Source organism: Schistocerca cancellata, chromosome 1 (genome assembly GCF_023864275.1).
Source record: "Schistocerca cancellata isolate TAMUIC-IGC-003103 chromosome 1, iqSchCanc2.1, whole genome shotgun sequence".
Lineage (NCBI taxonomy): Eukaryota > Metazoa > Arthropoda > Insecta > Orthoptera > Acrididae > Schistocerca > Schistocerca cancellata.
Genome location: NC_064626.1, coordinates 892403594 through 892418367, shown reverse-complemented (window position 1 = coordinate 892418367; position 14774 = coordinate 892403594). Strand labels below are relative to the sequence as shown.

The 14774-nt window shown below is 41.8% G+C and overlaps 1 protein-coding gene across 1 annotated transcript in view; it reads left to right on the top strand.

Annotated features, from left to right (window-relative positions):
* LOC126111719 (trypsin-4-like) overlaps window positions 1-5817 on the top strand; it is a 31870-nt gene extending 26053 nt beyond the window's left edge. The window contains exon 3 of the mRNA XM_049915006.1: window positions 5452-5817. Within this exon, the coding sequence (XP_049770963.1) occupies window positions 5452-5817 (366 nt within the window). The remainder of the gene's footprint in view (window positions 1-5451) is intronic.
* Window positions 5818-14774: the final 8957 nt, after the last annotated feature.

The window sequence follows — 14774 nt, the reverse complement described above, 5'->3', positions numbered from 1 at the left end:
ACGAAAAAAATAGGAGAGACCTAGACAACGGCAGTTCTGAGTGTCAGTTGAATATCACTTGCTGGTGTAGCACGAGTGTGCATGTTTACCTTTTGTTGGTGGCGGCAGTGGCTGCTGTTGGCGCGAGCTGTGGATCTGAGAATCTATTCTAAATCTCTCTCGACTGTTAAACACCAGTCTGATGCATTTCCTATGTCTTTGGTGAGCCAGAGACTCACAGTTGTTCCCTAGCTAGGTTAATTGGCATGGTACATGCTATGTGGTTGGAATAGTGCATACATCGTTTCCCACAAATTGCTCACAAGCGTTAACTGTCAATTCTCGGTGCAATTTTCCATACTAGGAGAATTTGCAGTTTAACTCCTTAAGAGTTAAGACAAGCCTGTAAGCAAGTGTTCACATAATTAGGCGGGAGTCACCTCGCTCACTCGACGATTTTCTGCAATAGAAGGAGCCAATTTCTCTGTCTGCAATTTGCTTATATCAAAGCTAGTGGCCACATTTTTTCTTTCTGGCCTATCAGAGCGCTCGTACTTGTTATAACTCCGCCCAATAGAGGTTCTGTAGGCTACCATAGACGTCATTTCTTTCATATGGCGGAGTTCAACTTCTGCCACGTAATATTGAGATAAACAGCTTATATGCAAACGGGTTTATACGCAGGTGGCCACAGTGTGTCACCAGTGTTCTGAGTTGGATTTTTCTGGACGTTTATCTGCCATCTCCAGCCGTATTCCTGCAGAAAGGTTTTCCAAAAGGTCTTCGTTAAATGTAGGGACAATGGCGGCTTTTCCCGATGGTCTGCGCAGTGGCTCCAGTGTCGCATTGTGTCCACTGAATGTCTGTCTGTGAAGGGTTTGGGCTAACATTGGGACGGGTGTTGCCATCGTAAAATTCCCCTTCCGACAGAAATGCGTCTCGTAGCTTGGGTCTGGGAAATTACTTGCATGCAATTCCTAGTGTGAGTGTTAGTGGTTTATATTTATGTAACGCTGGCTTGCTTATTGGATTTGCCTATCAATAAAAATCGTACACTTTCATGTAACTATATCATGTGATATAGCGATTTAACCGGAATGGTTTCAGGAATTCGATGTGAAGTGTGTTATTTGTTTGACTTCTTATAGATTGTGTGTCAAGGTTTACTGATGATATAGTAACATTCCAAATTTCCTCGATTTTCTTTACTTTTTCGCTCCTAGGCTCATGTTATGATTATCACATGGATGCTGATGTGTCTAGTTCATGAAATATAAATTTAGCTTTTATATGAGTTTTGTATGGGAGACAAAGTTGCAATAACAAGGTATTGCATGTGTAATTGAATGAGTACACTTGATCACTTTATGCAAGCTGCCATACTGCGCCATACGTGTTTGTCACTGTACATTTCCATCGCTGTGTTATAGAAATTTGTATTGACAAACACTTGTGGTGAGTAGCGCTGCAAAGTAAATTTTTGTTGATGCTGTGATCTTCAGTTGGAAGACTTATTTAATGCTGCTCTCCACAACAGTCTATCCTGTGCAAGTCCCTTCATCCTTGCATTACTATTCCAGTCTATATCAGCATGAAACTATATTCTGCATTACATCTTTGAATACATCCAGGATTTTTAATTTCCTCCTACATTTCCCATCATTACCAGTTTACAAGGGTGTCCTGAAAGGAATTCCCTCCGAATTTTTATGTAAAATATCTGAAAGGTCTTTAAATGAAACAAACGTTATCAAAATTCTACATCATTATTCTTCATGTCTATGCATTTGCAGTCCTCTGCCACTAGGGGGCTCCAAATTGTTACACGTAGCATGGTGTGAGTGTAACTATGTTGGTACATGAGAAACATCATGCAGTAGTCGAGTTTCTGTTCGAAGAGTTCGTCCACACATGGAGCACCTTCTCCTTCAGCTCGTAAATGCCAGGCAACACACAAGTGAAACTTCCTGGCAGATTAAAACTGTGTGCCAGACCGAGATTCGAAATCGGGACCTTTGCCTTTCGCGGGCAAGTGCTCTACCATCTGAGTTACCGAAGCGCGACTCACGCCCGGTACCCACAGCTTTACTTTTGCCAGTATCTCGTCTCCTAGCGAAAGGCAAAGGTCCCGAGTTCGAGTCTCGCTCGGGCACACTTTTAATCTGCCAGGAAGTTTCATATCAGGGCACACTCCGCTGCAGAGTGAAAATCTAATTTTGGAAACCTCCCCCAGGCTGTGGCTAAGCCATGTCTCCACAGTATCCTTTCTTTCAGGAGTGCTAGTTCTGCAAGGTTCGCAGGAGAGCTTCTGTAAAGTTTGGAAGGTAGGAGACGAGATACTGGCAGAAGTAAAGCTGCGAGTACCGGGCGTGAGTCGTGCTTCGGTAGCTCAGATGGTAGGGCACTTGCCCGCGAAAGACAAAGATCCCGAGTTCGAGTCTCGGTCGGGCACACAGTTTTAATCTGCCAGAAAGTTTCATATCAGCGCACACTCCGCTGCAGAGTGAAAATCCTTTCCATTCTGGAAACACACAAGTGCTCTGCCACCTGCAACAAGCCGGCGCATTGTGTTCACTATCATCCATCATTCTTCATACTGTCCCGACTTGACCCCATACGATTTAAATCTGTTTTCAGATCTTAAAAAACGCTGTGGAGGATTCAATTTGATAGTGATAAAACAGTTCAAGGAGAGGAAGTGGTGTGACTTCTTCAACAAAGTCCCGACGTGGCCCCATACGATTTAAATCTGTTTTCAGAACTTAAAGAACACTGTGGAGGACTTCAGTTTGATAGTGATAAAACAGTGCAAGGAGAGGTAGTGGTGTGACTTCTTCAACACAGTCCGACATGGCCTCATATGATTTAAATCTGTTTTCAGAACTTAAAGAACACTGTGGAGGACTTCAGTTTGATAGTGATAAAACAGTGCAAGGAGAGGTAGTGGTGTGACTTCTTCAACATAGTCCCGACGTGGCCCCATACGATTTAAATCTGTTTTCAGAACTTAAATAACACTGTGGAGGACTTCAGTTTGATAGTGATAAAGCAGTGCAAGGAGAGGTAGTGGTGTGACTTCTTCAACATAGTCCCGACGTGGCCCCATACGATTTAAATCTGTTTTCAGAACTTAAATAACACTGTGGAGGACTTCAGTTTGATAGTGATAAAGCAGTGCAAGGAGAGGTAGTGATGTGACTCCATCACCACAAATATCCTACAGTGACATTATCAACAAAGGGTCATCTCATTGGGAAAATGTGTTCATAAAGATGTAGAACGTTAGTAACTCTTATTTTATTTAAAAACCTTTAGGAATTTTCACATAAATAATTCGGAGGCATTACTTTACAGCACATTCCTGTAACTATTTCTTTGATGCCTCAGGATGGCTTCGTATCAATGGACCTAACTTCTCAATCAAACTATGTGATAAAATTCTTTGTACCCTCTTCGATTCAGTACTTCCTCAATAGGAGTCGGGTCTAGCCAAACAATGGTCAGAACTAATCTGTATCAGTGTATTGCAAAACATCCTACTCTCTTATTGCCAACGTTACACTTGCGTTTGGGGCTAAACACCAAACCCTTTTCAGAAACCGTTGACATACAGAATAACGGAAAAACTGGTACAAATCGAGAAAGAGGAAGATCAGTTTCGGGTCCGGAGCAAAGTCAGTAGGTGCATATTAGGGGTAGCTTCTGATTGTCACTTCTAGAGAAAGGCATGTATGTGATCAGGTGTTTGTAGTTTGCAGGAGTATGTCAGCAGGTAGCTGTTATACGCATGAAATTCCTGTGACACAGGATTGTAGGACGTCGCAAACGATCCAAAATAAAATGGGGCAGCCATGGTTATCTAGTAGTAATTCATTTTCGGCGTTACAGAATGTTGTAGCTTTGTCAGGCTGATCTATGTGACTTCCTTAACTGCCTCGACCATCCAGAAAGAGCTGCAAGGCCGGTGCAGAAAACGAGTTACCGCACTAGACTGCATTTTATCTGTGGGCCCAAAAATTTTGTTTTGGTCGCGCTATCTGCGTGCTACAGGCCTTTGGTGGAGGTAATTCATTGTGTATGAAAACTACCTGCAATACCATCTGTATATGTGTCCAACTGTTAAAAAATCCGTTTTCTCAGGAACAAGAAGACCTAAGAACTTGAAATTTATGTCTCTTACTAAGGTCTACGTTTCCTTGGCGTTGTAAAATGCTGAAGCTTCCAAGTACAGTGAGTTCAATTAATTACATAGATATAAAACTGTAACTTTGCGACCACCTGTCATCTAATATGTGCAAGAGCCGTCAAATGAAAACGAGTCGGATGGCTACAAACTAAGTCAACCGTTTACCATTTCAAAAGTAGCCGCCGGAAGTGTTAATACTGTTATCCCACTGTAAGAGAAGACGATCGATGCGTTAATGGAAAAATATTTGTGGTTGTCCACGGAACTATGATTGACCCATGCGAATGTGTAAGGGCGTCTCAGCAAAACAGGCTCATATTGCCAATGTTGTTGCGATTACGCGGCTTCGATTTCACTGGGAAGCCCTTACACATCCCCCATACAATCCTTATGTTTGCCCATGCTGTGCCCATATTTTCCAAGCTCTGACATTCGTGCCGTGGATTTGCTTCCGATGAAGTGGTGCACGAGTGGAAACAATCATAATTCCGTAGGCAGGTGGAAACATTTTTAGAAGAAGGTATTGACCGTCTTGTCTCACATTGGAATTAACGTTCTAATAGCTGCGACGATTACTTTTGGAAATAATAATCAATTTACTTAGTTTTTAACGTTCTGTATCTCAGTCGGTAGAAACGGAACCCTTATATGATCTTTCAGTTGTCCCTCTGTCTATGTGTCCAACTGTTAAAAAATCCGTTTTCTCAGGAACAAGAAGACCTAAGAACTTGAAATTTATTTCACTTACTAAGGTCTACGTTTCCTTGGCGTTGTAAAATGCTGAAGCTTCCAAGTACAGTGAGTGCAGCCAAAAAATAGTGCCGTTTATGACATATACTTTGATACTCGCAAATTCTCTAACTAAAACCAACACCGTACTTTCCGTTCACGTGTAATCATGAAATTTGATAAGAAGCAAGGTTTCACAGTACAAGTACTGGAGAAAAATCGGAAAATTATTACTCTGTAATTGTTTCACGTAAAAAAAATATTTTTGTCTTTTTCTATCCGAGTTCGAACATGAAATTAAAACATACTCGAAAGTCTCTGAATCCCTGGGACCAATACCTTGCGAGTATCAATGTCTATAACAGGCAGAAATCGTCGAGAACTGTCGTACATAATCGAGTGTGCACAAAATCCTCAGTGTGAAAGCCCTACTTGCACCTAGCCAACTTTTTCCTGTTGTCTCGTTTTCATTTATTGCCGCCTTATACGTATTTCATATTTTTATTTCCTCCACATGGAGATCTTGACTTTCTCCACTTACGTCTGTTTTTCCACAGCCCATCGCCTTACCGACCGATCAAGTGACCGCAGGAACTACAGGCATGCTGATCGAATTCTGCCATACGGCGGACGGCTACAATGGTCCCGTGGTCACCAACAGCACGGTGCTGTCGTGGGACGAGTGTGACGCGATGTACGGGCTGGCACTGAGGCCCACAATGGTGTGCGCGGTGCCCACCGCTGACCGCGGACACGCGCCGATGTGCGTGGCGGAGTCGGGCGGCGCGCTGGTGGCGGCCGACGGGGTGCAGCTGGGCGTGCGCGCGTGGCCCGGCAGCTGGGACACGCTCCAGCGCCCGGCCGACGTCTACGTCAACGTGGCCGACGTGCGCGACTGGATACGCGTAGTCTGCGGCGTCTGACGGCGACGCACGCCGCAGGTAGTTTGACATTGCTGTAACATCCAGACTTGCGACTCAAATAAAACGTATTTTCATTCACATGGGTTGGGTGTCAATTTATTATCAAACCCTCAGCAAATTGTTTGGAAGAAAAATATGTCCACGACACCGCATCGTAAATCACTGTCTCATACACTGTTCAAAATAGTCAGGAGGTTACGTGTGTCAGCATCCGGTATGTTAAATCTGTATTGATACAGGCTGAACCTGTGGTCTTATGACATGGCTTTAGGTCTTCGCTTACAGTGAGTGCAACACTTAAGAAAATCATTCACCATCTATTCTCTGTGTCATGCAGTTTTAAGTAGGCTGTTTAGGTTTTCTTATTGGTAACGCCACGTAGCGCTCTGTATGAAAATCACTGGCTGTGCTGTGTGCAGTCTGTGGCTGCTTTGCATTGTTGTAATACTCGCCATTGTAGCGTTGGGCAGCTGAATGTGAACAGCGCATAGCGTTGGGCAGTTGGAGGTGAGACGCCAGCAGTGGTGGATGTGAGGAGAGAGATGGCGGAGTTTTGAAATTTGTAAGACTGGATGTCATGAACTGCTATGTATATTATGATTTTTCAACACTATTAAGGTAAATACATTGTTTGTTCTCTATTAAAACCTTTCAGTTGCTAACTATACCTATCAGTAGTTAGTGCCTTCCGTAGTTTGAATCTTTTATTTAGCTGGCAGTAGTGGCGCTCGCTGTATTGCAGTAGTTCGAGTAACGAAGATTTTTGGTGAGGTAAGTGATTTGTGAAACGTATAGGTTAATGTTAGACAGGGCCATTCTTTTGTAGGGATTTTTGAAAGTCAGATTGCGTTGCGCTAAAAATATTGTGTGTCAGTTTAAGCACAGTCATGTATAATTTCTCTAAGGGGACGTTACACAGTTCAGTGTCAGATGACCCCTCAAAGGTAAGAGAGTGCTAGTGTCTCAGTGTTTCATGGTGAGGTACACAGAAGGCAGTTATTATTTGTGGATATGGTGTTCCACCAAGCAGATGCAATGCGACTTCTTAATGCAATGAAAGTTGCAAAAGCTGTATGTTTGATCCAGAAAGTATGGACTTTTCGTCGTGTTGATGCATCTGCCAATGTCTCCATATGTCATCCATAGGTTGTGTAAACGGTACGAGGCGACAGGTCAGAACACAAGGCGAGTTGGACGAGGCAGCCGATGCATTACCACCACACGTAAAGCCCCATGTCGGGACATCTTTGCACACCGGCGTCAGACACATACCGCCAGACCACTGCAAGAATATCACAGACGCGCCACGGGAGCCGCTGTGTCCAATTGAACTGTAATCAACAGGTTACCAAAAGGATCCATGAGACCCAGACGTCCTGTCCGAATATTGTAAGTAGGCTGTTTAGGTTTTTATGTTGATAACCCCACGTAGCGCTCTGTATGAAAATCACTGACTGTGCTATGTGCAGTCTGTGGCTGGTGTGCATTGTTGGAATATTCGCTGTTGTAGCGTTGGGCAGTTGGATGATGATGATGTTTGGTTTGCGGGGCGCTCAACTGCGCGGTTATCAGCGCCCGTACAGATTCCCATCCTTTGCTCAGTCCAATCTCGCCACTTTGATGAATGATGATAAAAGTGATGAGGACAGCACAAACACCCAGTCATCTCAAGGCAGGGGAGAATCCCTGACCCTTGGGCAGTTGGATGTGAACAGCACGTAGCGTTGTGCAGTTGGAGGTGAGCAGCCAGCAGTGGCGGATGTGGAGAGAGAAATGCCAGAGTTTTGAGAGGTCACTACAAGTGGACGATCTGGACGTGTGTCCGCCAAAAAAAGGAAATTTGTAAAGCTGGATGTCATGAATTAATAGATGTATAAATATGATGACTTTTGAACATTATTAAGGTAAATACATTGTTTGTTCTCTATCAAAATCTTTCATTTGCTAACTATGCCTATCAGTAGTTAGTGCCTTCAGTAGTTAGAATCTTTTATTTAGCTGGCAATATTGGCGTTCGCTGTATTGCAGTAGTTCGAGTAACGAAGATTTTTGTGAGGTAAGGTTATTGTTAGTCAGGGCCATTCTTGTGTAGGGATTATTGAAAGTCAGATTGCGTTGCGATAAAAAATATTGTGTGCCAATTTAGTGATGATCAGAATAAGTAAAGAGAGAACTGTTTGAGTATGTTCAGTTTTGATCAGCTGTTTGAAAATCAGATAACGTATAACTTTACCAGCACAGTCATTTTTAAATGTTTCTAAGGGGACGTTTCAATATCCGGCTTCACTACTGCTGTTTGAATACGTAGTGTCTGTTGCTTCGAAAGAACACATGTGAAACACTACGTGCAAACTGAATGGGGATCACTGCTGTCAGCTGCAGCGTGACATTAAGTGCAATCAGCAGTCACGAGCGGCTAGCTTAATGTCCCTTGATAAGCCTGACTGGCCAATGGATTCACTTTCTTCAGTGTGAATGCACAAATACGTCCGACCTCTTGTGGGAATCTCTGACTAGCGAACGGGAGTATAATGGACAAGGACAGCAGATAGGTGGCGCACGGTGGGACTGTGGATCGGCCGTGAGGCGTTCCGAGATAGTCCGTGCAGTTGCATAAAGGCTGTGTCCCGGATACCACAGTGATTACCGCACCTGCCTAGTAAACAGGAGATCCCAAGTTCGTATCCCTGTCCGCTATATTTTTCGCTTGTAGCAGCTCATTCCGTTTAAGGGGCTCCGGAACGCCCTATACTTGCAATGTTAAAATAACGCTTATAAATTACATCTTTCCTCACAAAGTATTTGAGGTAGGAAGTTGAACTTTTTACAGATTATTTATTGGAATATGGGCTACAACATAAAACAGGGATTTTACAAAATTTTAGTGCAGTTATTAAAGATGATTTTTTTTCAATTGCAATGATAATTCACAACATTTTTTTGCAATTTTTTATTTATATATTCAAAAATATACAGTTTTTTGGAAAAAGGCTGTGTTAAATTATGCGGAAGGTACTGTGTAACATTTACTGAAAGTTTGAAACAAATATGTTTGGAAGATCCTTAGAAAACATGTAATTAGTATGAGAAAATAAAAGTTTTGGGAATCAAGCGACAAAGATTGGATTAACTTTTTAGTGCATTCCAGGTCCATAGGATGGATTATCTTCATCCTCTGCAAACTCCTCCTCCAGCTTCCTCTTGTTCCTCCTCCTGTTTACTCTTGCTTGTATTTCTAGACTCTTTACAGCCCTGTCTGCAGCCCGAAGGCGTTCCTTGTCTAAAGCAAGCATCGCTCGTACCAAGTTAGAATGTTATTGTTTACAGTAATAACACATACCTTTGGCTTTCCAACATTACTCCTTTTCTTAAAAGCCTTCAGAGGATTTCTAATAACTTTACTTTTACTCATTATTATACTTCAACAAAACAGAGACTCAAGAAACAGAATTAATTACGAATATTTTCGAGATAACGACAGAGTAAATAAACATGAAACAATCGACAATCACACCAGCGATATATATTGAACCATCACAGGTTAGCCACAACACATACTTTATCTCACATCACTAAAATGTACCTGATGAACACGGACGTTAATAATAACACCATTTGACAGCAGTTTAACAGCGCCACAGTGGGTCACGCCCATGTAGAACACATTTCAAAAAAAATTTAAAAATAGTTGTAGTCTTCGGAATTGAATAAATTATATATCTATTAAAAGGTAATAGTCTGCAGATTCAGAAAACGCAAAAAAGTAAAAATTGAACTTTTCATGATTTTGAGCCTTTCCGGAGCCCCTTAATGTCCCGCTGCAGCTGATAGCAGTGATCCCCGTTCAATTTACGTATTTTACGACAGAATCTTGCAGTTCGCCTTCAGTTCTGCCGTTCCCATGTCAACTGGCAACATCGTCTGTGGCGAAATGTGTTGCTCACAGACGAGTCCAGATATTTTTCGATGCAAAGTGAAGGCCGTATCCGTGTGTAGACACCCGTGGAGAGAGGTATCTGAAAAATGTTGTCCAGTAAATCGAGAGATTTCCTAGGTTCTGTGATGTTGTGGGGAGGCTTCACCACTGACTGCGTTAAGGATCAAGTGAATTCCCATGGTCGCCTCACCGCATGGTAGTACACAGAACGGATCCTGTTGAACCATTTGTTGCCTGCTGCATTCGGTCGTGGCTCTGAATTCCTTATAATGCCAGGGCCCTTATGGCGGGGGTCGACAGGGATGTCTTGCGTAGCCTAGACGTTGAAGTAATGGAATGGACGGCAGCGAGTCCCGACCTAAACCCGTCGTTCGTATGTGGGACATGCTTGACAGATGTGTTCATGTCATGGTCGTCCACAGACTGTTCACGAATTCTCAAGGACTCTCATTGGAGAATAGTTAACCCAGGATGACCTCCGTAGGCTAATTCGGAGCATGCCACATAGCAGTCAGTGATAAACGCCCACAGAAGGCATGCTAGTTGTCGAAGCTCTAACGTCCAATCAAATCACCCAGGATGATGGGACGAATGATAGTATACACTTTGTTTTCAGTACGTGTTCCTTTCACCTAAACTCACCCGAATACAATGATGTTTTGTTCTATACTTAATTTCTGAAAGATCAACGTATAATTTGATAACACACTCAGCCCTCTGTTATTGCTCAATGGAGTGTTGTAGAGGCCCAAACCAACGTTCTCCTAAAACTTTTGAGCAGTGTATAAAATTCCTGAATGACCGTCACTTGGACTTTAGACCACTGCTAGCAAGTAATCATTCTCATTTCTTTTGACATACTTGCACATGGATGTTTCCTTCCACCCTAAAACATATCAGAGTTCTACAGTTTACCTAATGATATGTGATGATCAATATGGTCAAAGGTAGAGCCCATTTGATAAAAGTCATTGTCAGCCACAATTTAAACATCATTTTATAAAATATACACTAGAGGTATTCCATAGAAAGTGAAAAGAAAAAAGCAGAGCAATCCGCAAGAAGCACATCTGTATCGTTACTGAATATTCGCTTGGGGACGCCAAGAATCGAAGTCAGTAACGCTTTATATACAAGCAAAATGCGTTTAACACTGTGTTTGGCCATTAAACAGCTATAAACACAGCATCATGGGCGACAGCTTGCCGAGCGAAGCGGAGCACTGGCCAGCACACTGGTCTCACATTCGCGTGGATGGCGGATCAAATCCCCACCTGTTCGCTCACGTTTAGGTTTTCCGTGATTTGCCTAAATCACTTCAGGAAAACGCTGCAGCAGTTCCTTTGAAAAGAGCACGATGGTTTTCTATCCCCATCTTTTCGATGTCTGCGCATCTATTCCCTATCTTATGACTGGAAGGTTTCGGATAGATTCAGGAACGAGGTTTTAATTTTGTAAGACATTTCCAGGGGCAGATGTGGACTCTGACCACAATTTACTGGTTATGAACTGTAGATTGAAACTGAAGAGAATGCAAAAAGGTGGGAATTAGAACCAGAGGTTGTAGAGAGTTTCATGGAGAGCATTAGGGAACGATTGACAAGAATGAGGTGAAGAAATACAGTAGAAGAAGAATGGGTAGCTTTGAGAGATGAAATAGTAAAGGCAGCAGAGGATCAAGGAGGTAAAAAGACGAGGGCTAGTAGAAATCCTTGAGTAACAGAAGAAATACTGAATTTAAAAAAAGTATCACAAATGAGATCGACAGGGAGTACAAAATGGCTAAGCACTGATGGGTAGACACAAATGTAATGATGTAGAGGAATATATCACTAGGGGTAAGATAGATACCATCTACAGAAAAATTAAAGAGACATTTGGAGAAAGAACAACCACTTGTATGAATATCTAGAGCTCAGATGGTAACCCAGTTCTAAGCAAAGAAGGGAAAGCAGTTAGGTAGAAGGAGTAAATAGCGGTCTATAGAAGGGCGATATACTTGAGAACAATATTATGGAAACTGAAGAGGATGTAGACGAAGATGAAATGGGAGATATGATACTGCGTTAAGAATTTGACAGAAGTCTCACAGACCTAAGTCGAAACAAGGCCCCAGGAGAAGATAATATTACATTAGAGCTACTGATAGCCTGACAAAACTCTATTATCTGGTGAGCAAGATGTATGAGACAGGCGAAATACCCTCAGACTTGAAGCAGAATATAATAATTCCAATCATAAAGAAGGAAGATGTCGACAGGTGTGAAAATTACCGAACTATCAGTTTAATGAGTCACGGATGCAAAATACTAACACAAATTCTTTTCAGACGAATGGAAAGTCTGGTAGAAGCTGACCTCGGGGAAGATCAGTTTGGATTCCGTAGAAATGATGGAACACGAGAGGCAATACTGACCCTACAACCTATCTTAGAAAATAGATTAAGGAAAGGCAAACCTACGTTTGGTAGACTTAGAGAAAGCTTTTGACAATGTTGACTGGAATACTCTCTTTCAAATTCTGAAGGTGGCAGGGGTAATAAACAGGGAGCGAAAGGCTATTTATAATTTGTACAGAAACCAGATGGCAGTTATAAGAGTCGAGGGCCATGACGGGGAAGCAGTGGTTGGAAGGGAGTGCGACAGGCTTGCAACCTATCCCCGATGTTATTCAATCTGTATATCGAGCAAGCAGTAAAGCAAACAAAAAAAAAATTCGGAGTAGGAATTTAAAACCATGGAGAAGAAATAAAATCATTGAGATTCACTGAAGACATTGTAAATCTGTCAGAGGCAGCAAAGGACCTGGAAGAGTTGTTGAACGGAATGGACACTTTCTTCAAAGGAGGATATAAGATGAAAATCAACAAAAGCAAAACAAAGATAATGGAATGTAGTTGAATTAAATCAGGTGATGCTGAGGGAATTAGGTTAGGAAATGAGACACTTAATGTAGTAAGTGAGTTTACTTTCAAAACTTTTTCTTAAGAATTTACTTTATTTACTAGCGATTCATCAAGAACAGTAACACATTTAATCACACTATGTGACCGTGGAAGTAGTTGCCGGTGGGTAACTGATGGAAACAAATCAAATTTCTTTCAGCAAATGGAAATTTTTTTCCTAAATGCCTTTTTTTGTTTAGAAACAGATTTAAGATTATAATCAGAAAGCACCCCCTAAATATGAAGTCACAATTTATTCAGAGGCAGAAAGAACAAATTTTCGACTGGTGCAAATCTGCAACACACCAGATTACTTTAAACTAAAATTTTTAACAATTCACACAAGCATATAAACTATGCACCCCATGGGAGGGATGGAAATGGTACAAAACAGTAAAGTTAAAAGATTAACTTGCCACCGAATTTGCAACTTGATTTTAAAAACAAAACTCTTACAGTGGAAGGGTAGCAACTTTATATACTAAAATGACCATTTCAATAAAAACCCATGGAAAGCAGTTTTACATAAAACATACAAGATTGGCCAAACTTGCTCTACGTTACACATATACCGTCTAACATTCTGCGTGGTGTCTGTTTGTTCTATATCGTGTCTCCCTACCACTTTCGCGCAACGATGCTCTGAGCGTGTTTTTTAGTGAATTGACTTGTTTGAACCTGGGACTTGTTGCTGGTAAGGAGACGCCAGACCACACATGACATGTAGAGTTCAGAAGAGTTCAGTGAGACTAGCGATGATATAACCAAATACTTAATGAGTTCAGCGTCAGCTCCACTGCACTCCCTGTAAAAGAATCTTAATACTAACTAAATTTAGTGGAAGGGGTTCAAGGCTTTCCTATATTTAGTTAGCTGGTAAAATAACGTGGAAAAAGCAGTTAAGTTTACCACTGGAAATTTTATTCTACTCACAAAACATTGTTTATAAATTGCACTATTGATAAAAGGAAATGTTTTAATACAGGATGGTAAAAACTAACTGCATTCAACAAAAATGTGAACGAATATTCCCTGAATGGGTTTCCAAGTTCTACAATGGATCGAAGGATGACCTACGCCATATCACATCTATAATCTAGGTTTAAATTAAGTTTCACAAAAGAGAAAACTATCAAAATGGTCAACAGTGACCCTCAATTATCTTTAATTACTTATCTAACTTGTCGTAAATTACAGTGGCTGATGTGGCTTCTCAATAACTATATAACAGAAAAATCATCGCGTTTCAGATCTTTACTTCCAGTGGCAAATGTGAACACCATGAGCTTTAATTGACGATCGACACTAGTATTACACAAAGAGGGGGTGTAACAGATGAGACTTCTGCAGTTTTGAGTGAAGCTTTATGGACTGTTATGTGGCATCACGTGCGTTCATTACCTTGTCGGTGTTCGTCAGGGGGCGGTGGACAGCACAGCTCCACTCACCTCGCTGTCTCAGAAGCAACTCTGTCCTAACTTCTCCTTACTACAATTTACCGAAGTTGGTTTAAAAAAACCATCTGGCCATGTTTTCATCTGACCAATCAGGGTCTCAATGTTAACCTTAAGCTCCACTTACAAAAATTATGTCTATCTAATGAGAAACGCTATACTTTTCTTGGTGGGACAATGTTTTTAAAGTTTGCAACGTAACAGAGACGCGAAAAAGTCTCACGCTAAAACTTGCTGCTGGGGTGGCCCTTTTTGTGTTATCGTAAAATCTATACTGTTCTTCTGGAGGGCTCCAACTTTTAACATGGGCTGGGGGGTGGTCCTAGCCGTTAGCTGGCGACGTGGGTGTCCGTCCCTTATCATAGGGCCTTCCAGCTTAACACGGTTCTGCTCTCGGCTTCTGTTCTCGTTTCTCCCCTCGGAACTGCGGTGGGAAGGTATGACATGCATTTTGGCATTCTTGTGTTAGTCTGTGGTATTCCATTTGCTGACTCGTTACTCGTATTACTTTGGTTAATTTAAAGTCACGATTTATTCGGAGCTATGTGACATACTACTGGATTTGCTTATCATGTCAGGGTTTTCATGGAAGGTGTTGGATTTGCCTGACTCCTTACAATCG